The sequence below is a fragment of the Triticum aestivum genome, chromosome 5D (genome assembly GCF_018294505.1).
Source record: "Triticum aestivum cultivar Chinese Spring chromosome 5D, IWGSC CS RefSeq v2.1, whole genome shotgun sequence".
In the NCBI taxonomy this organism is placed as follows: Eukaryota; Viridiplantae; Streptophyta; class Magnoliopsida; order Poales; family Poaceae; genus Triticum; species Triticum aestivum.
The window spans coordinates 561,265,802-561,288,353 of NC_057808.1; the positions used below are offsets into that span (position 1 = coordinate 561,265,802).

Consider the following 22,552-nt stretch of genomic DNA (forward strand, 5'->3'; position numbering starts at 1 on the left):
ATATTTGCCATGTACACTTAATTTAAATCAAATGACTTATGGTAATGAACTTATAAGACTCAAGCCATAGAACAGTATAATTTTTATGTGATATCTTTTAGTCAATGGATGACACACATAAAACGTGCAGGTAAACTTGTCTAACTTTGACACATATAAAAAGGATTCATTTCTTCTGGCTGCTAATACACGTGATACAGAAAATTGATGGCTAGTACTATGATCATACTACCCTACAACATCAGTCTCTGAACGGCAATGATGCAAGCTATCTTGATTCCTTTCGGATCCGATCTAGCAAGAAGCTAGCATGCTAGCTCATCCGGCAACATGCACAGGTAGAAAACTGACTTGTTTTGCCCTGAACATGCACGTACACAACCTCCTGAATATGCACTTGATCAATCCTTGCGGGTGGGGATGCAACACATGCGATCTGTTCATAAAAAAAAAACCATTAAAGGTTGGAAGAAATAAGAATTAAAAGAGTGTGCACTGGACGGCAGGTGCTGATGCCTACATCCAATTTTGATGCGGCCGTGCGTAGACGTGATTGTAGTCTGGACGGATTCTTGAGAAAGAAGCCTCCCTGTATAGGTGCATGAGATATCAAGGCCTGATTACCCAAATAGAGAGACCTAAGAGAGAGAGAGAGAGAAAGAGAGAGAGAGAAAGAGAGAGAGAGAGAGAGAGAGAGAGAAACGTGAGAGATTGAGCTAGCACAAAAACAATATGATAGGACAGTAAAAAGAAGGTGTTTCTAATAATTAGAAAAATACGTGATAGAGATACGAGAGAGACGTGAAAAAGAGAGAGATACGTGAAATTAAGCCTTCAACCGTGACCCACTTGATGTAACGTGATGATATTGCCTCCCAGTCGTGATTATGCACAGTTTAATTAGATAGATCTTTTTTTAGGTTTTTTTAGGGGCTTAATTAGATAGATATAAATTGTAATATATTTCACAAAAAAATTAGGTTCTAATTATTCCTTTTTCGGATTACGATTAAACTAAAACCTTCGCCGATTAATATTTAAAAAAACTTATCTAGGTTCTATTTGTTCTTTTTTGGATTAAGATTAAACTAAAACCTTCGCTAATTAAAGTTAAAAAAAACTTATCCGAGTAGATCCGAACCATTATAATTCGGACCCACTAAATCAATGGCATCTATTTTCTAATTTTCTCTAATTAACGTGGAAATTTCTTGGAAATGCCTAATTAGTATTAGTAAGTATAAATATAGATACGTGATAGAGATAGGAGAGAGACGTGAAAGAGAGAGATATGTGAAATTAAGCCTTCAACCACGACCCACTTGATGTAACCTGAGGATATTGCCTCCGGGTCGTGATTATGCACAGTTTAATTAGATAGATATTTTTAGGGGCTTAATTAGATAGATCTGAATTGTAATATATTTGACAAAAAAATTAGGTTCTATTTATTCTTTTCTTGGATTACGATTAAACTAAAACCTTCGCTGATTAATGTTTAAAGAAAACCTTATTTAGGTTCTATTTGTTCTTTTTTGGATTAAGGTTAAACTAAAACATTCGCTAATTAACGTTTTAAAAAAAACCTTATCCGAGTAGATCTGAACAGTTATAATTCGGACCCACTAAATCAACGGCGTCTATTTTCTAATTTTCTCTAATTAACGTGGGAATTTCTTGGAAGTGCCTAATTAGTATAAGTATAGATATAGATGGCGGGCACCAAACACCGTGGCGAGCGGTGGAAAGGGCCCGCCATTGCTGCACAAAATTTCTGTGACGGGCGGTGGTGATAGCGCTCCACTGTAGATGGGCTACCACTGGCGGGCAGTGGTGATTGCCCACCAGTGAAGATGGGCTACCACTGGCGTGCGGCCGCCCGCCACTGTTTTTTTTGAAGGAGAATCAATTAATATCGCGAAGATACCAATTACACCCAGTCTCTGCACCAACAAGATGTCACAAAGACATCCAGGATGCACACAACCAAAGGAGAAAATTAAAAGAAAGGAAAAAAAGAATGATCTTGCCACAGCGGTCGGCTCCTCTCAACAGCAGCACACATACCACCACCTAATACAACAACCGAAATACATAAAAGGTCTCCAAAAACAATGCCTCCAAGAAGGAAACAGTGCACAAGTGCCGTCGTTGCCCGATCCAAAATCTTGGGTTTTCATCCTGGAGAAAGGCCGCACTCTCAAAACAATCCCTCTAGCAAGGCAATCGCCAGACACAACCAATGAAGATCAGACCTTAGGTTTTCACCGGTACTCGAGGAGTACCACCAAAACTGAAATCCGCCAGTGCTGCCACTCCCACTTATCACTGCTACTCCCGAGACTTATCTGACACCTGGCTGACTCCATCGCCACCAAGGCTCCGTCCGTCTAGTTGATCCTCCTATCACGACCACCATGACCTTCTCCATCATTTTCTCCACCATGGAAATCAAGAAGCCGACATGTCCCAAGGTATCATCAACCAATAGAGCTTCGCACCATGCCCTCAGAACCTCGTAGGCAGATATGGACGTGCACGACTAGATTCTGTCCGATCCAGATATCCTGGGCAAAATCTCCAGCACCAGTTTCGGAACACGTCGGTGACTAGATTGAGGAGGACCGATCTTGGAGGACGTTTCCATGAAGCAAAAAGAGTACGAGGACCACCACCATAAGCATCATGGTAGTAGGCCACCATGGTGTCCAGCAGCATGCAGCACACATGTCCGCAGACTTGTACGGGCAAAGATCCAAACTAGCACGGCTTGAGGACGTGCGCCGACCGCGCCGCAACACCATGCGGTCACGAGCGACCAACTTGCTGCCGACCAAGAGCAGCCCCACCGATGGACGAGGAAGATGCCGTCGGGATCTCGCGGAGCTGCCCAGATCTCAGCAGCTGCCGCGAGATGAGATGCCCGGCCGCCGCCGTCATAGGATCCCGTGCGAGCTTTGCCGATGGTCCCCTCAGGCAGCGGGAAGATGAGGGGAAGGAGAGGCGGGCTCAGGAGTCATCGACGGTGGCGTTTCCCCCATGTAGCCAGATCGGGGCGACGCGGGGCGTGTCGCCAGATAGGGGCCGCCCGCCACTGTTGGCATATTAGTAGTGGCAGAGAGGCAGTTGCGGGCGCCCCTGAGAGCCTTGCTCGCCGCTACTAGGCTTTTTGAACTAAAGATGAGGACAACACCATGACCTAAAGACGAGGACAACACCAACTGAAACTGCATATCCAAACTTCATTGAAACCTGGCAGCGGTTACCTTCCCTTCTTCTGATCCTGCTTCATACTTATTGTCAAATGCATGGTAATTATGATAAAAGGCAAACAACAAAGATGCCACATCTAATAGTTGCCAAGGCCTAAATGACTTAGTAAACGAGTAATGTTGAATAAAGCTGATAAAGGAATCCTAGTCTTTTCTTTTCTTTGCTAGGATAATGAAGGCCGACGGGGTTATATAATTGTAATTTACGAACTAGGTCATACATTATTGAATTTTTTTATAAAAGGAGTAATATTTTAAAAAAAAATCTTTAGGTCATGGGATGTGAGGAATGGGTAGAGGATTTTCCCCAGCTGGTTATTTTTCCCTGGAGCGGTGTAGAGAGAGTTTTGGATCTGTCTGCTTAGATGGTGTAAACTTTTTTAGCCGTGTGATTGTTTATTTGCTGGATTTTCCCAGCAATTTCTTCTCCACGGAAATTGGTAAAGCTATCCTCATAATTCAGTCACTGTATTTCTTGATTATTCTGTTATTCATTTTATTTTTACTGTTGCATATGGACTGTGTGCTTGTGAATTGTTGCAATTAGCTATGATGGGAACACACCATTTGCGCATAGATATGCTCATGTTTGCTCTCTTGATCCTGGTTATTTTTTGCTTAATGACCGACTGCTTGGTAAATTGTTGGATAGAGTTTGTTATCGTCACAATGCCAATACAGAGAGACTAGAGTGCTCCAAGTAGGCTAGCAGTTACTTTTTTTAATGCAATTGTCAGTGGTTGTTGCCCGTGTGTTGTATCAAATCTCGTAGCTAGTGTCCACTACCGGGAAAGGGCTTATAGGTGAACTCAAATTAGTGCCGGGCGAAGCCGGACACCCGCCACAACTAATTTTGAAAACCAGCAGCGGCGGGTGACAGGGCGCACCGCCAGTGCTGGTGGTGTAGCAGTGGCGGGCGCGCCCGAATGACCGCCATAGCTGGACTAGCAAAATTTGCTAGCGTGTTGAAACCTGCCACTAGCGGGCGTTGCTACCCACCCGCCACTGCTACTTCGTCTTAGAGTGGCGGTCATGGAATACACCCAGTACAAACATAGTGGGATGACCCTCTCAAATTTTTTATTTTCCATATCAAGATGTTTGCAATGCGGGCAACAAAGGTACTCGTCACTTCCACAATGCAGTCACCCACGCAAAAAAATAATAATCAAGAAGTCAGGAGTGGCGGGCATCCTGTATAGCCCGCCACAGAACTTTACCGCCTTTTTTGCTTGCCCGAAATTCAGTTAATGCCGCGAAAATAACAAACCAACTCTAAAAGTTGTCAAATTATAGAGCGGGGCTTCTGGTGACGTATATTACAGATGGAAAAAAATTCAAGTCCAAAATATGTTATAAAATTGAGTTATGTGTGTGAGGTGGCCATTTTGAAAGTCTATACACTTGGTGGGAGAGTGTCCTGTTTGCACACGTTATGCATCCGGTTATGAATTGAGTCATCAGCCATGGAGGAATCACGAACAATCTAATATCAATGAAAAATACATATGCAGGAAGCAAAATTAACAGCCTGGACCCTGGAGAGGTAAATAGAGAAGTAACCGGGGATTAATATAAGAGATGCAGGCTCATGTCCGAGGTCATTAACGCCATCGAAGGGAAGGTGCTCCTGGATGGCACAGTGCGCTGGCTGGATCGTGACGCACATGTGCCCTACTCCAAGGGGCGGGTGGAGTAAAGCCGGGGCACCAGCGCCGTTACCTTCTGGAGTTTTCTTACTTGGTCTTGTTCTGTTACAGCACTTCTCAAATGCTGGGTTTTCATGTCCAATCATGCAAAGTCCATCTGACCACACTTCGTGAGAGCAATCAATACAGACTTCGACAGAATCATAGCCATGTGCAAAAATCTGCAGGTGTCTTTTGATTTTTTTGTGAGAGTTAAAAATCTTTGTAGTTATTAACAGGATGATCAAGGGGATTTCTCTTCAGTGAGCATGGACACTGCTGTGGCGATCCGGACACTAGAAGCAACATACAAATCATCGGCTGAAGCTGCTGCTGTTGAATCCATGATTGCAAAATTGATTGACAAGGTACTACTGCTCTACACCCTAGGGTAATGAAAATCCCATCTATGTCACCCATTCCACAAACACACAACTGATACTTTAGATTGAGAAATTGGACACTGCAATATCCATGATAGTGAATAAACTATTATCTACATGGTGTGATGCACGAAGGCCCTTACTTGAAAAGTAAAGGCAAAGCAGTGATGCAGCGAGAATTGGGATTCTCACTTGGAGATCATTGCGAGTTATGTCAAGAGAATGGAAGTACTTCTGGAGCAGGCTTGCCTTGTATATGCTGCTTGCCCTGTATTTATCGATATTGGTCATTCATTGTCATCTGTAGTGGTCAGTGTCACTGCAGTATTACATTTCAATTTACTAGATATTTTTATTCTCAAGTAATTAACTGCATTTATGATTTGATGATGCTCAAAGGTCACATTGTTTTGACAGGTTAGGATTTCTGCGATATTTGTGTTTGTTTCGTTTCTTGTCCTTCTGAGTGTTTGCAAAGTGCCTGCTCATATTGATGAGATCAAGGTCGGGTTTTTCTTCTTTAAAATGGAATTGCAACATTATGGCCACTTCCTTCCTAATAGTTTTAATTGTAGAATAATTTCAACGCGGATTCTGTTGGTGAAAACAATAAGCACCAAAATCATATGAACATCAGGTATGTTTGTAACATAATGCTCCCTCCTATGCAGATATATTCCCATGAGGATTCAAACCGGCATTATGGGACATTGGTTTTCCTACTAGGCCACTTCCTATCCAGCGTCTCCTTCCTATTTCTGGTGTCCATTTCGTCGTCGTTGGTTTTCTACTCCTTGATTGGCCTCAGGAATGAGTTCAGCTTCCTTATGTACTTTATAATCACCATCTTTATGTGCCTATTGGCGAACGAAGCGCTCATGATGATTGTTGCGTACATCTGGCTTGAGACTTACAAGTGCATCTTAACCTTGATTTGCTTATATGTGAGCTTCCATCTTGGTCTTCTTTCAAGTGGGCACACATATTGAATGAACCGACATTATTAAATAACCGTGGCTACTTCAAGTTATCATGATGCTGGTGGCAGGGTATTTTCGGATCAAAGACGCAATACCAGCGCCCGTGTGGAACTATCCGATGTCCTACATTTCATTCCAGACATATGCCGTCCAGGTAAGTTATATATGGCCATCTTATGTAACCTACATAAACCCTATGCTCATCTTGCTTTTACCGGATCAGGCGTGCTAACAAGCAATACTGCTGCAGGGCTTGGTCCAGAACGAGTATGTCAGTACATCATTTGCAGTCGGGGCCACGAGGACGATACCCGGCGTGCAGGCTGTCCGAGGCTTGTATGGCATATCATCGTCGACGGGTGCCAAGTGGATGAATCTCCTTGTTTTGTTCCTGATGGCGATCGGCTACTGGGTCGTCTTGTATGTTTTGCTTCGTCTAGATGTGAGGAGACATGTGAGGCTTGGCAGGTGCTCCTGCTGGCCCAGCATCCACACCATTGCAGCTCCAAAGTGAGTTAGCCCTGAGCCACCGAGTGTGCTGATGTTGTAAGAAGGCTTTGTGCGTGTGTGTGTGTGTGTGTGTGTGTGTGTGTGTGTGTGTGTGTGTGTGTGTGTGTGTGTGTGTGTTTGGGTGTGTGACTGTTCATATGCATGTATACATGTGTGATAGCTTCCTAGGTAGGCATATCTGACGCATCCAAAGTAGAAGAGAAACATGAGGAGAATTGGGGTAACATATATACTGTATTTATCATGGTTAATTTGAGAATTGAAGAAATGAACCATGATTTGGTGATTTACTCTCTTGTCCATTCCTTTTTGGTACTCAGCATTGCTTCCTTTGTTGTCTTGTTGTCTCTCACACGTTTGATCTTCCTGGTTGGATCTGACTACATTGAAGGTCGAGTAGCGATCCTCTCTCGAAGGTGTTTTCTTCAAGTGTTGTAGATGATAGGGCTCGGCGCGTGCTGGGTTGTGCCAACATGCATTTCCATGTCAGTAGATTTGTGACATTGTAGACGATGTTGAATGTAGTTATTCATGCCTGAGATGAAGCTTGGCATAGTAGTCATTGAGCAATAACAGATTGTCTCTTCTCCTTAAATTTGTTCGTGCTTATAAATGTTGTTGGAGACGGTGGATAACTGAGTCAAGATATGAAGTGCATAAAAAAGTCAAGATATGAAAGGTTCTAACTGTGTAGGTGGAGAACAATCTCACCGGAGGATGATCTCAGAGGTGTCGGTGACATACACGATCAATAAAAGATGAGAAAATGCCATCCCAAATGAAAAATAAATCCATATATATAGACGAGGGGATCGTGACACTTCCACTTCAACCAAGAACCTAGTCTACACTAGTATAAAAGTTACGAGTTGCTGAAATCCAAACGATCTCAACCATCCGACACAATTAAAGCCAAGGACTCATGATGAATTTATTAAAAAGGTAAAAATGATGACACATGTGCAACCTAGTTTCCTGAAATCAGCAAATGATAGGAAACCTAGTGTATTGCCATACGCTTCCGCTAATCGACTATAGCGAGTTCAGTCTTTTATTTCTTCTTCTTGAGCGGAATGAGTTTGATCTTGTTGTTTGGCAGATTCCTCCGCACGCCCCTGAAAAACTTGACAAACGGATCGACAGAAGCATCACCATCTCGGTGTATGGTTTCAGTAAGCCTAAGGTTGTTGCACTTGAAACGCGCCATGCCCTTGGAATATGATTGGCGGCATTTCATCACCTCCTTTGTAGATTGGAAATCCGAGACCTGTTGAGCAGTGCAATGTTACGAGTATATTTTGGAATGGAATGCCAATATATTACGGAATGTTTCAAGTTATGGTAATTAGTTGTTGATGGAAGAAGTAGCAGCAGCACCTTGCAATGTCGCAAAGTGAGCTTCTGCAGGTTAGGCGAGTTGTACAGGTATTTGCGCAGCCCGAGGAAGTCGTCGTTGATACGGCACCCATCCAGAGAAAAGCTTGTCAGGTTCTCAAACTTGAATATAGGAAGATCCTCATGACTCCCAAAGAACAGCAACTGAAAACAAAAAACCCTACATGCACTCGTCTAATACTACTTTAAAAGAACGAAATAGCTGGCGGAAATCAAAATTCGAAGTAAAGGGCTCACAGGATCACTAGTTATTGACGAGACGACGCTTAAAAACTCGGAGATCGGGAGATTGGCCAGGACTTTCCTCCCTGCCGGCTGTTGTTCGGTCGTTCCTGCCGTATGCCTTCGTGCTCGGCTGCTCGCCTGCTCCTACCCTCCTGAATCTTGAAAAGGATCTACAACGTAGGAAGTTGGAACGGAGTTGCTGGATAGGAGATTCTTGAGCAAGGAAAGGTAGGAGGATTGGAGGAAGCCTAACCTGCCGTGGCGAGGGCCACCAGTGCCACACAGGAACAGACGAAGAGACGCCTCGTCGCTTCGCTCCTCTCCGTGAATCGAATAGATCAATCGTTGTTTTGTTTTTCTTTTTGATTTTGAGGGAAAGATTGCCACAATCGCTGGACGAGGCAGTTCCAGATCGGGGGGCTGCTCCAGGTTGCCAGTTGCCAGGCCGCCAGTTGCCAGGCCGAGCGTCTCACAAGCCCAATAGGTTAGATATTTTTCCAGAGGCCCAAAAGATTAGATGAGAAGTAGATTTGGAGGCCCCAGAAACGGGGGGTCTGTGCGGGTGCACAGGTCACACCCCACCGGGGTCGGGCCTGAATACAAGACGTTGGTCTGGTTCAAGTTAAGGCAATTTCGCTCGTCACTGTTTGCGATAACGTGAGGCGTCTTGATCAGGGGAAAATAAAGGTTGAATTAGAATTATAATTTTCTGCTGTGCCAAAATACACAGTGCATGCTTGGATGTTGGAGAAAGAAAGAAAATAATTCCTACGCATACACGTTTGATCAAGGCATGTGTCAACTAGGTTGTTTCTTTTGGTTGCCACGTCCACAACAAGAGTATACAAGTACATGATACCTTTTGATTGAGACTAACGGAAGAATCCTAATTGGTTACTACTTCTCATGATCAAGGCCATAGGAGATTTATGTGTTCGTGAGCTGGTTTAAATGGTGAGATTTGCTGTCCTTGAGAAACATTGGATGGGGGCTTCCAGGAAATTATGTTTAATTACTTTAAGTATTTAAATTTCAATGATTACTTGCTAATTTAAAGGTTGTGAGCAGATTTACTTCCTTTGGTGTTGGTCGAGAGTGAGAGATAACGAAGTTTTTGTTTGGTCAACTTATTAGGCAAGTTTGAGTCGGCTAGCTGTACTGGTATATATAGTCATGGTACCCTCTTTGTAAAAGCAGGTTATATTTAGGATTTTAGACAACATCGTGTATCGTCAATGGAGCGGCCGTCTTCGGGTGTCGCTGTTATTTATTTTGTATAAATTTTCGGTGTGGAAGTTACACGTGGCTCGAGGTCTATCGTTTCCGACGGGTTGCGTGCTGGTTACGTCTACTTTGGCGGGAGGTTCTTCATGTGGCGAGGGATTGTCCGTTGGTTGTCCTTACCCCATCTTCCGGTTACATGTACTGCTCGCGTAATTGGGAGATTTTATCAGCCGAATTCAGAGGAATACATTGTATCGTGAAAGATCGGGCCAAATCAGTAGCACGACGAGGTTGTGCTTTCCTGAGTTGGTATTCAGACCAAAGGTTGTTCACGGTAAAATTGTTTTCTTTCAGTTACGATCGATATTTTTATTTATCATGAGAAAATATTGTAGTTTGCAAATGGTGATAGCGATGGAGAAGGATCTATTGCGTGCCTTGCCTTGGTACCAATGCTTTATGCGTGTGCGTGTCGGACCAGCTAGTTGTGCCATGTTAATTAATTGCTATTCCAGTATGAATTTTGTGAGTAAGACTGTAGTTGATGCCTTGAACTTGCCGTTGATTGAACATTCAAAACCATATGAGTTTTGGTTGATGGACAAGTTTGATCAAGATCATGCATCCCGTCGAAGTAGTTTCCCTTTATGCGGATATGGTGATCTAGTCGTGTGTGATGTGCTTCCTATGCATATGCATGTGAGTTCTATACTGTTGGGAAAACCCTGGACAGACTTGAGACAATTAAGTTATCATTATGATGGTGAATTTTCTTTGGTATGGAAGGGTCGACTTATACTACTTGACTCATATACCCTGGAGCGATACAAGGCAGATCGCCAAAGACGTGATCATGCTCTGGAAGCAATTGATGTGAAGGTACTCAATGACCAAGAGAAAGCAGACGTGGACATTCAACATGCAGAATTTTTGGCATCGACAGTTTCTGCGGATGCATATGCTGAGACGATATACTTGACACCGAGGAGGGTTTCGTTTCAGGGAGGAGAGGATGATATGGCAAACACTAGATCTATTTGTACCGTCGACCACCATTACATACAAGAAGTTGGTCTGGTTTAAGTTAAGGCCGTTTCGCTCGTCACTGTTTGCGATAACATGAGGCATATTGATCAGGAGAAAATGAAGGTTGAATTAGAATCACAATTTACTTCTTTGCCAAAATACACAATGCATGCTTGGATATTAGGAAAGGAAGAAAATAATTCCAACATATACCGTTTGATCAAAGCATGTGTCAACTTGGTTGTTTCTTTTGGTTGCCATGTCCACAACAAGACTATAATACATGGACATGATACCTTTTGATTGAGACTACCGAAAGTATCCTAATTGTTTACTCCTTCTCAGGATCAAGGCCACAGGAGATATATGTGTAGGTGAGCAGGTCTAAATGGTGGGTTTTGCTGTCCTTGAGAAACGTTGGATGGGGGCTGCCAGGAAATTGTGTTTAATTACTTTAAGTATTGAAATTGTAAGGATTACTTGCTAAGTTAAAGCTTGTGATCATATTTACTTCCTTAGGTATTTTGCCGGAGTGTTGATTCATTTCCATTCCGACAAATTTGGGGCGCTCGATATGTCCTATTTTTAGCAAAGGTCATACCGGATTTTTCTGTGAATTTAAGCATGACTTGTGCTAGAATATGTAGGAAATATCGAGTCCCCCAGATTTGCTAGAAAGAGAATTAAACGACATTTTGAGTTGACTTTATGTCTATCGGGGCTCCATACATGACAGTCAAAAAATCGGTGAGGGAGAGTCTCCACCATATATGAGAGAAGAAGAATGCCAACTGCTGTGGTCGGGGTAGCTTCTCCTTCTTCTCTTTGTGCTATACCTTTTTTATGCACTAGGGGAAGGAGGAGTAGCAACCATCACCGACTGTCGCAATATCAGAGAGGGAGTGCCCACCATATATGTGAGATGAGAGTTCAGGAAGGAAGACTTGACAGACCTAAAGTTAACCCGTTGTATATTGATTAATAGCGATGTGTGTGTTGAGTTTCCTGGTAGTTGCCTTCGATCGATTTTCAATTAATTAATGTTTCAACTATGAACATAGGAAATGTCTGACGAAGAAAAGGATTTCGGTAAGTGCGAATACTGCGAAGACCAGCGCGGCCCGTGCGACAGGCCTCACCTAGTTGGTGGTAGGCACTTCAGCATCAAGATGGATGAGACCTTCGAAGTGGATACAGTAAGTCACAACGAGAAGTATTTTTTCGTAATTAAGCATGACTTCTGCTTCTTTTGCTTCAACTTATAATTTTAATTTTTTTTACTATTTTTACTAGCGTATCCCCTGCCATGCAAGAATGTATGTCTTGGATAAGGTTGGTTTCAGTAAAATGGAAACTATGAAGGTAAAGAGAGTTCAATTAAGGACCGGGCATGGTTATTCTTTCGCCGTAAAATTATACAATGCAGATAACTACACCTATTTTGAATGCAAAAATTGGAGAGCACTATGCAAGGCTTATGCATTTAAGCCTGATATGCTTATTATCACCTTTGATATTAGTCCAGAAGATGAAGTTGAAGGTAATATCGACATCTTGGTCGATGTGCAGACGCCTCCAGTTCTACCATTATTGGAGTTTCTCAATCATATTTATGTCTTGGATATTGTTTAAAAAAATTAGTTGACAACTAATTTCTACTGGCAGCTTTCCATTCAAGCAAACATGTCCCGCGCTTAGTAGACATGACCTAGTACTGTGCCGGGGCTGAACTAAACTACGAGGAGATAAGTCATTATGTTTCATGGCTTGAGGATCTTGATACTGTCAAGAAAAAAAAATCCTGGACATTAAAATATTACTACTCAAAACGTGCGGCCACTAGCGTGCGTATTGAACTACGGTCACATCTATTTAGGAAAGATGGTAAGATTTTTACTATTTGTCCTCAGTGCATCTTTTGCAAACATTATTTTTCAGGCTAAATTTCATTTCTAAGTATGTTATTATGATATTCTTCAATAGGGACTCCTGATGATAGTTGTGCCTCAATGGATCGAGCATAAAGTTCGCATGACAATGGTTAGCTTACGGCCAAGACATCATACATTGCACTTTAGTGCATTTAAGATTTCTCGAAGCGAGCAAGTCTTAATAGTCAAAGACTGGAGCAAAATTGTGAAGGATTGCAGCAGAGAAGTACTAGGGGGCAGCAATCAGTAGCACGGCCCACAATTAGGAGACATGTTCATCTGCATGCTCCAGTATGATGAAGCAGGAGTGCTACACATGTTCTATGCTATTTTACCTGAGAGAGAGCAGTAGGAGTGATTAGCTAGCTAGAATGAGTTTGAAGATGATGATGTGCTACACTATGACTATGATGATTAAATAGCTAGTGTTGGTGGTAATCACTATGATGATTGTTATTAGCTAGTGTTGGTGGTGATTAGATAGCTACACCATGACTATGATGATTAAATAGTGTTGGTGGTAATGACTATGATGATTATTAGCTAGTGTTGTTGGTGATGATATGATGCAAGAGTTTTTATATTAATATGATGATGATGATGATGAGTTATTATAACATTGGGTGAAAGAACCGCAGATTAGTTTCAAGTTAATCCATGAATTGGTCACTTAGGATCCATTCACTTGAAACTAATCCGCGGATCTTTCATCTAGTGATTTAATAACTCATTATAATGTAAAAAAAATCTCTAAATTGCTACTGTCTGAAAAATAGTATAAAGCTGTATGAATACGACATAAAATAATAAAGAAATAGAATACGGAATAATAGTAGTAGCGCGGGCAGTGAGACGCGCTACTAGTAATTACCAGTACCGCAGTTTGCTGGAAGCGCTACTACTAAGTTGATATAACAGCAGCGCGGGTGTGCAGACGCTACTGCTAACCTTTAGCTGTAGCGCCGTAGCAGTAGCGCGGCTCCCCGCGCTACTGCTAGGCCAAAAACCCGCGCTACTGCTAGGCTTTTCCCTAGTAGTGCTTTTTTGTATTGTCTTCCATTAAACCTCATCATTTTTTTAGTGTTTTTTGTAATACAGTCTTCAATACTAGATACCTAATAGATGAAAAGAACAATAAAATTAACTATACGATTTTAAAAGAACGAAATAGTTGGCGAAAATCACAAATCAAAGTAAAGGGCTCACAGGATCACTGGTTATTGGCGCGACGACGCTTTAAAACTCGGAGATCGGGAGATTGGCCTGGACTTTCCTCCCTGCCGGTTGCTGTGCGGTCGTTCCTACCTTGTGCCTTCGTGCTCGGCTGCTCGCCTGCTCCTACCCTCATGAATCTTGAAAATGATCTACAATGTAGGAAGTTGGAACGGAGTTGCTGGATAGGAGATTCTTGAGCAAGGAAAGGAAGGAGGATTGGAGGAACCCTATCCTGCCATGGCGAGGGCCGTCTGTGCCACACGAACAGACCAAGAGACGTCTCGGCGCTTCGCTCCTTTCGATGAATCGAATAGATTAATTGTTCTTTTCTTTTTGATTTCGATTTTGAGGGAAAGACTGCCACTATCGCTGGACGAGGCAGTTCTAGATCGGGGGGCTGCACCAGGTTGCCAGTTGCCAGGCCAAGCGTCTCACAAGCCCAATAGGTTAGATTTTTTTCAGAGGCCCAAAAGATTACATGAGTAGTAGATTTGGAGGCCCCGGAAAACGGGGGGCCCTGTGCAGGCGCACAGGTCGCACCCCCCAGGCTCGGGCCTGCATACAAGACGTTGGTCTGGTTCAAGTTAAGGCAGTTTTGCTCGTCACTGTTTGCGATAACGAGAGGCGTCTTGATCAGGAGAAAATGAAGGTTGAATTAGAATCATAATTTGCTGCTGTGCCAAAATACACAATGCATGCTTCAATAATAGAAAAAGAAGTAAAATAATTCCAACACATACACGTTTGAGCAAGGCATGCGTCAACTAGGTTGTTTCTTTTGGTTGCCACGTCCACAACAAGAATATACAAGTACATGATACCTTTTGATTGAGACTAACGGAAGAATCCTAATTGGTTACTACTTCTCATGATCAAGGCTATAGGAGATTTATGTGTTCGTGAGCTGGTTTAAATGGTGGGATTTAATGTCCTTGAGAAACATTGGATGGGGGCTTCCAGGAAATTATGTTTAATTACTTTAAGTATTTAAATTTTAATGATCGATTACTTGCTAATTTAAAGCTTGTGAGCAGATTAACTTCCTTAGGTGTTGGTCGAGAGTTAGAGATAAAGAAGTTTTTGTTCAGTCGACTTATTAGGCAAGTTGGAGTCGGCTAGCTGTACTGGTATATATAGTCATGTTACCCTCTTTGTATCGACCATGAATCGCCCGTCTTCGGGTGTCGCTGTTATTTATTTTGTATAAATTTTCGGTGTGGAAGTTACACTTGGCTCGAGGTCTATCGTTTCCGACGGGTTGCGTGCTGGTTACGTCTACTTCGGCAGGAGGTTCTTTGTGTGTCGAGGGATTGTCCGTTGGTTATCGTTACCCCATCTTCCGGTTACATGTACTGCTCGCGTAATTGGGAGATATTATCAGCTGAATTCAGAGGAGTACATTGTATTGTGAAAGATCGGGCCAAATCGGTAGCACGACGAGGTTGTGCTTTCATCAGTTGGTATTCGGACCAAAGATTGTTCACGGTAAAATTGTTTTCTTTCAGTTACGACTGATATTTTTATTTATCATGAGAAATGATTGTAGTTCGCAAATAGTGATGGCGATGGAGAAGGATCCATTGCGTGCCTTGCCTTGGTACCAATGCTTTATGCGTGTGTGTGTCAGACCAGCTAGTTGTCCCATGTTAATTAATTGCTATTCCAGTATGAATTTTGTGAGTAAGACTGTAGTTGATGCCTTGAACTTGCCGTTGATTGAACATTCAGAACCATACGAGTTTTGGTTGACGGACAAGTTTGATCAAGATCATGCATCACGTCGAAGTAGTTTCCCTTTATGCGGATATGGTGATCTAGTCGTGTGTGATGTGCTTCCTATGCATATGCATGTGTGTTCTATACTGTTGAGAAAACCCTGGACAGACTTGAGACAATTAAGTTAGCATTATGATGGTGAATTTTCTTTTGTATGGAAGGGTCGACTTATACTACTTGACTCATATACCCTGGAGCGATACAAGGCATATCACCAAAGGCGTGATCATGCTCAGGAAGCAATTGATGTGAAGGTACTCAATGACCAAGACAAAGCAGGCATGGACATTCAACATGCTGAATTTTTGGCATCGACAGTTTCTGCGGATGCATATGCTGAGAAGATAGACTTGACGCCGAGGAGGGTTTCGTTTCAGGGAGGAGAGGATGATATGGCAAACACTAGATCTATTTGTACCGTCGACCACCATTACATAGAAGAAGTTGGTCTGGTTTAAGTTAAGGCCGTTTCGCTCGTCACTGTTTGCGATAACATGAGGCGTCTTGATCAAGAGAAAATGAAGGTTGAATTAGAATCACAATTTAATTCTTTGCCAAAATACACAATGCATGCTTGGATATTAGAAAAGGAAGAAAATAATTCCAACATATACCGTTTGATCAAAGCATGTGTCAACTTGGTTGTTTCTTTTGGTTGCCATGTCCACAACAAGACTATACTACATGGACATGATACGTTTTGATTGAGACTACCGAAAGTATCCTAATTGTTTACTACTTCTCACGATCAAGGCCACAGGAGATATATGTGTACGTGAGCAGGTCTAAATGGTGGGTTTTGCTGTCCTTGAGAAACGTTGGATGGGGGCTGCCAGGAAATTGTGTTTAATTACTTTAAGTATTGAAATTGTAAGGATTACTTGCTAAGTTAAAGCTTGTGATCATATTTACTTCCTTAGGTGTTGGTCAAGAGTTAGAGATAAAGATGTTTTTGTTTGTTTAACTTATTAGGAAAGTTCGAGTATGCTAGCTGTCTTGGTGTATGTAATCCTGGTACGGTCTTTGTAAAAGCAGGTTATATTTTGGAGTTTAGAAAACGTCATGTTTCGACCATGAAGCGGCCATCTTCGGGTGCCGCTGTTATTTATTTTGTATAAATTTTCTGTGTGAAGGTTACACTTCGCTCGAGGTTTGTCTTTTCCGACAAGTTGTGTGCTGGTAACGTCTAGTTCGATTGCAGGTTCTTTCGGGTGTCGAGGGATTATTCGTTGGTTATCGTTACCCCATCTTCCGGTTACGTGTACTGCTCGCGTAATTGAGAGATTTTATCAGCTGAATTCGGAGGAGTTCATTGCATCGTGAAAGATTGGGCCAAATTAGTAGAACGACGAGGTTGGGCTTTCATCAGTTGGTATTCAAAGCAATGGTTGTTCACGGTAAAATTGTTTTCTTCCAATTACAATTGATACTTTTATTTATCATGAGGAAAGATTGTAGTTCGCAAATGGTGATGGCGATGGAGAAGGATCCATTGCGCGTCTTGCCTTGGTACCAATGCTTTATGCGTGTGCATGTCGGACCAACTAGTTGTGCCCCGTTGATGAATTGCTATTCCAGTATGAATTTGGTGAGTGAGATAGTAGGTTATGCTTTGAACTTGCCGTTGATTGAACATCCAGAACCATACGAGCTTTGGTGGAAGGACAAGTTTTATCAAGATCATGCATCGCGTCGAAGGAGTTTCACTTTATGCGGATATGGTGATCTAGTTGTGTGTGATGTGCTTCCTATGCATATGCATGTGTGTTCTATATTGTTGGGAAAATCATGGATGGACATGAGACAATTAACTTATCATTATGATGGTGAATTTTCTTTTGTACGAAAGGGTCGATTTCGCCTGAGGTCTGTCATTTCCGATGGGTTGCGTGCTGGTTACGTCTACTTGGGCGGGAGGTTCTTGTGTCGAGGGATTGTGTACTACTAGCGTAATTGGGAGATTTTATCAGCTGATTTCGGAGGAGTTCATTGTATCGTGAAAGATCGGGCCAAATCAGTAGCACGATGACGTTGTGCTTTCATCGGATGGGGACCAGAGGAGACTTTGGTCGGCTGGTTCAGCCCAACATCGGCGACGGCTCTCGATGTCATTACCCTCCTTGTAGGCGAAGCCGACGTCCCTCCTATCCAGCCTCGACCACCTCCCGGAAGAGAGCCCAAAACCCGTCTTGGATTGGGCATTGACGGCCTGCACGTAGTACCCCTTCATTGGGGCGCCATCTTGGGAGGCTTGGGTGTTCGGGGGAGAGTTGCTATGGGTGGTGGAACCTACGTGGCAGGGGCTCCAGCGGCAACAATGGCGTGGAGGTTGGCAGGTGAAGCGCTGTTGCATCTACCGCGTCGATGACAGTTGATCTTGGCAGCATGGTGCAGCCTAGTCTTGGCGATAGATGCGTCTGAATGGACGAGCGCAAGGCGGCAGCGTTGTTCGTCGCCGTGGAGGCATCGATCGATGGCCGGCCTGGTAAGGATGATGTAGATCTCTTTTCTGGAGATGGGTCAGCGGTTCGATGGTGGTGACGGCTTCTAAAACATGTGTGTGTGTGTGGTGCATGCATTAGATTTGCTGCACCGAGTGTAGGCTCCTCATATGTCATGCGGGCAGATCAGCGGTGACCTCAGTTCTAAATGGTGGGAGAGAGGGCACTCCATATTGTCGAGTTGTTTGGTGTAAGTGGTGGCTTCGGATGGCTTGATGTATGTTATTGTCAGATCTTTGTTGAATAATTAATAAATATGAATGTATGCACCGACTGATGGAGAGGCCGGGGATTTAAATCACATTTTCGAAAAAATGTCACTAACAGAAGGCAATTTCCGGGAACCTCCAGATGGTGGCGTGCGCTCCGCGTTCAGCTACCGGTGTTGGCCATCTTGACCTTTTCCGCGGAATATTTTGGACTTAGACTGGCCATAGTGGGAGTAACTTCAAGAGTAACATCGGTTCCAACTCAGCAAATTTGCCTATGTGACAACGAGTTAATAAGGAGATGGGTGAATTGAGTAACTTAGCTAGTTATCGTAACATCACATATCCCAAGACGATACGAGTGTATAACGTAATAAATGAAGCTTTGCACGACACCACACATATGTTACTACCCACTATAGAGGTACTACCTACGTCCTGGTTTATTGGTCTCTATTGTATTCTTTGCCATATTTTGATCTTAAATTTAACAAACAAAATGTTCATGCATGTCATAAAAAATTATATCATTGAGAACTATGTTTAGATACGAATGGAACAATATAATTTTTGTTTGACATGCACTAACATTTTATCAGTTAAATCTTTGGTCAAAGTTTAGCACAAATTACAAAGGGGGCCAATAATCTAGGACGAAGGTAGTAATAAGATAGCCTAGAGTAGCGTGTATGTTATGGCTAGTCTCACTCATAGGAGCAGACTTTGTTATCCAGATCCAAGAAGGATGCTGTGCGCCTATAAATACCTATCTACTCTAGCTAGGAGTTCGATCTAACACAACCATCATATCCATATCCAGCCCAACAAATGGCGCCTCTCAAGGTGACTGTTGCCATGTGTGTCGTGCTGGTCCTGATGATCCAGCTGCAGGCGCCGGCGGCTGCGCAGGAGATACCATGCGACCAGTGCGGGCCGGGATGCGCCCAGGCGTGCAATGCGCAGGGCCCCTACTTCTGCAACAGCTTCTGCAACATCTTTCCCACCCTGTGCAACTACTGCTTCCTCATCCAATCCGGCTTGTGCATTCCCGAGTGCGCAAACCTCTGCAGGGTCAACTGCGAGTGATCGACCATGCAGGAACGCATCGACATGCATGGATTCGAGGGTGTCGATGAGCGTGCCTGCGTTGCCATTGTTATATTAGCTGCTCTATGTACAATAAGTCGATGCCGGTCAGGCTGCATGCATGTATTGCGTGCGAGTGCCTCGACTTAGCATTTGATACCGTGTTTAATTTGCTACTATTCCCTTCACTCAACATATTACATATTACCATGTTGTGCATCCAATGCATTTATGTTGTACGCCCACCATTTGGTTATGAAAAAGACTCGTTTGGAAAATCACATATCTACCAAGGCAAAGTTCAGGTTGCACCTACTTGTGTATAGTTCATCTGGAAAGGTCAAATGTTCTCTTGTTTGGAAGAAACAAAAAAGAGATTTTTTTCATATAAGGATAACACGAATCTTGATGCAAACTGAATGGTTTAGATATATGGTACGCTGGTATGGGGGTACTAAAAATCCACACTCGAAGTATTCCTATATGCACATCATATAATTATCGTTTCTACCAAGTGTTTGGTTGTATAAGTAAATCAAGTAACTCCCACGATAACCCACGTAGCCCTTTTAAAGATAAAGAAGAGAATTATTCCACGATCTTTACTTGTGTTGTAGGTAAGTTACTCTTTTAGTATATATGATTCCTATTAAATCTATTAGGCTATGAAATTGTTAGAGTACCGCATGGATTCACTCCTCTCGAACACCAATTTGGGTTACAAGAATTTATACAGGGGAATTGCTCATAGAAGTTCAAGAAACCGAGGAGGAAGAGGGGTGGAAGAAAGGTAGGAGAAGCCAGGGGAGCCGCCAATGACGTGATCCTACGCGGATTCCTTCTTCGTTGCTTCCTCCCCTATACTTGTAGCTCGTAGTAGCCGGTGATGCTCAACCAGACCCGGCTAGTGTGATATCCAAGGGCAAGCCCAAGTATATGTATGGGCTAGGGGAGGTCCCTAACACCCCCCTCCTTGAAATGCTGCTTGACCACAAGCTGACGCACCGAGGACCACCCGGTAAACATATATATGGGCTAGTAATGCATGCAGTATGTGCGGCTTCTACTAACGCACTACGTGTTGAACATCGCCCGGCACTCTTTTCACTCCTAAACAACCCGTGAAACCATTAATTATGTGTGATGAGTGCCATATATATGTTTGTTATTATAATGCACTTGTTACATTTTCTTTATAACTACTACTTTTTACTAGTAAGACATCATTGTAATGTGGTGTCTGTATATGTTGTATGTGGATCAATGTTAAAATTAGTATTTATGTATCCATGCATTTTGATGATGTGATCAAGGCGCAATATGCTGCAATAGCATCAATTTGAAATCAATTAATAGCAACTAGTCGTCAATCCGTGCATTCGCACGGGCCGGTTATGTATTATTTTCCATCAATCTATATTATGAACAACTATGCTTTTATGATATGAACCACTATAATTGAGATGTTCGTGAAGCATATAAGTTTAAAAACATAGAGATCTACAAATGGAGGTATGCATAAAGTTACACAAAATTAGAATCTAAAGCCAGAATAGTAATATGTTTTTATAACATAATATCACATTATATTTCTCAAAGTTCACTACATGAAGAGGAAATCATGCGTGAAACATATATCATAATAATATGTTTGTCGGTTTCACTTGGGAAGGATGTAGAGCCGCCTAATACACTGCTTATTTCCTCATGCATATGGTGTGATTTTTATTTTACATGTAACTATTTAAAATATATTTAAACAACACAATTCAGATAGTTGAGCAATGTGATTTTCATTTACCTAAATATTTGCCATGTACACTTAATTTAAATCAAATGACTTATGGTAATGAACTTATAAGACTCAAGCCATAGAACAGTATAATTTTTATGTGATATCTTTTAGTCAATGGATGACACACATAAAACGTGCAGGTAAACTTGTCTAACTTTGACACATATAAAAAGGATTCATTTCTTCTGGCTGCTAATACACGTGATACAGAAAATTGATGGCTAGTACTATGATCATACTACCCTACAACATCAGTCTCTGAACGGCAATGATGCAAGCTATCTTGATTCCTTTCGGATCCGATCTAGCAAGAAGCTAGCATGCTAGCTCATCCGGCAACATGCACAGGTAGAAAACTGACTTGTTTTGCCCTGAACATGCACGTACACAACCTCCTGAATATGCACTTGATCAATCCTTGCGGGTGGGGATGCAACACATGCGATCTGTTCATAAAAAAAAACCATTAAAGGTTGGAAGAAATAAGAATTAAAAGAGTGTGCACTGGACGGCAGGTGCTGATGCCTACATCCAATTTTGATGCGGCCGTGCGTAGACGTGATTGTAGTCTGGACGGATTCTTGAGAAAGAAGCCTCCCTGTATAGGTGCATGAGATATCAAGGCCTGATTACCCAAATAGAGAGACCTAAGAGAGAGAGAGAGAGAAAGAGAGAGAGAGAGAGAGAGAGAGAGAGAGAGAGAGAGAGAGAGAGAGAGAGAGAGAGAGAAACGTGAGAGATTGAGCTAGCACAAAAACAATATGATAGGACAGTAAAAAGAAGGTGTTTCTAATAATTAGAAAAATACGTGATAGAGATACGAGAGAGACGTGAAAAAGAGAGAGATCCGTGAAATTAAGCCTTCAACCGTGACCCACTTGATGTAACGTGATGATATTGCCTCCCAGTCGTGATTATGCACAGTTTAATTAGATAGATCTTTTTTTAGGTTTTTTTAGGGGCTTAATTAGATAGATCTAAATTGTAATATATTTCACAAAAAAATTAGGTTCTAATTATTCCTTTTTCGGATTACGATTAAACTAAAACCTTCGCCGATTAATATTTAAAAAAACTTATCTAGGTTCTATTTGTTCTTTTTTGGATTAAGATTAAACTAAAACCTTCGCTAATTAAAGTTAAAAAAACTTATCCGAGTAGATCCGAACCATTATAATTCGGACCCACTAAATCAATGGCATCTATTTTCTAATTTTCTCTAATTAACGTGGAAATTTCTTGGAAATGCCTAATTAGTATTAGTAAGTATAAATATAGATACGTGATAGAGATAGGAGAGAGACGTGAAAGAGAGAGATATGTGAAATTAAGCCTT

The 22,552-nt window shown here is 42.3% G+C and overlaps 1 protein-coding gene and 1 long non-coding RNA gene across 2 annotated transcripts; one reads left to right on the plus strand and one right to left on the minus strand.

The window, feature by feature from the left end:
* Positions 1–2,851: 2,851 nt before the first annotated feature.
* On the plus strand, positions 2,852–6,837 carry LOC123126242 (ABC transporter G family member 3-like). Its single transcript, XM_044546615.1, has 6 exons — positions 2,852–3,065; positions 4,787–4,818; positions 5,200–5,328; positions 5,761–5,847; positions 6,015–6,287; positions 6,574–6,837. Exons 1-6 carry the CDS (start codon positions 2,852–2,854, stop codon positions 6,835–6,837), a joined length of 999 nt encoding a protein of 332 aa, XP_044402550.1.
* A 763-nt stretch (positions 6,838–7,600) lies between these two features.
* LOC123126243 (uncharacterized) lies at positions 7,601–9,019 on the minus strand. Its single transcript, XR_006461614.1, has 3 exons — positions 8,707–9,019; positions 8,211–8,623; positions 7,601–8,100 (listed from the first exon to the last, which is right to left on the minus strand). It is a non-coding gene; the product is annotated as an uncharacterized lncRNA (long non-coding RNA).
* Between the last annotated feature and the right edge of the window lie 13,533 nt (positions 9,020–22,552).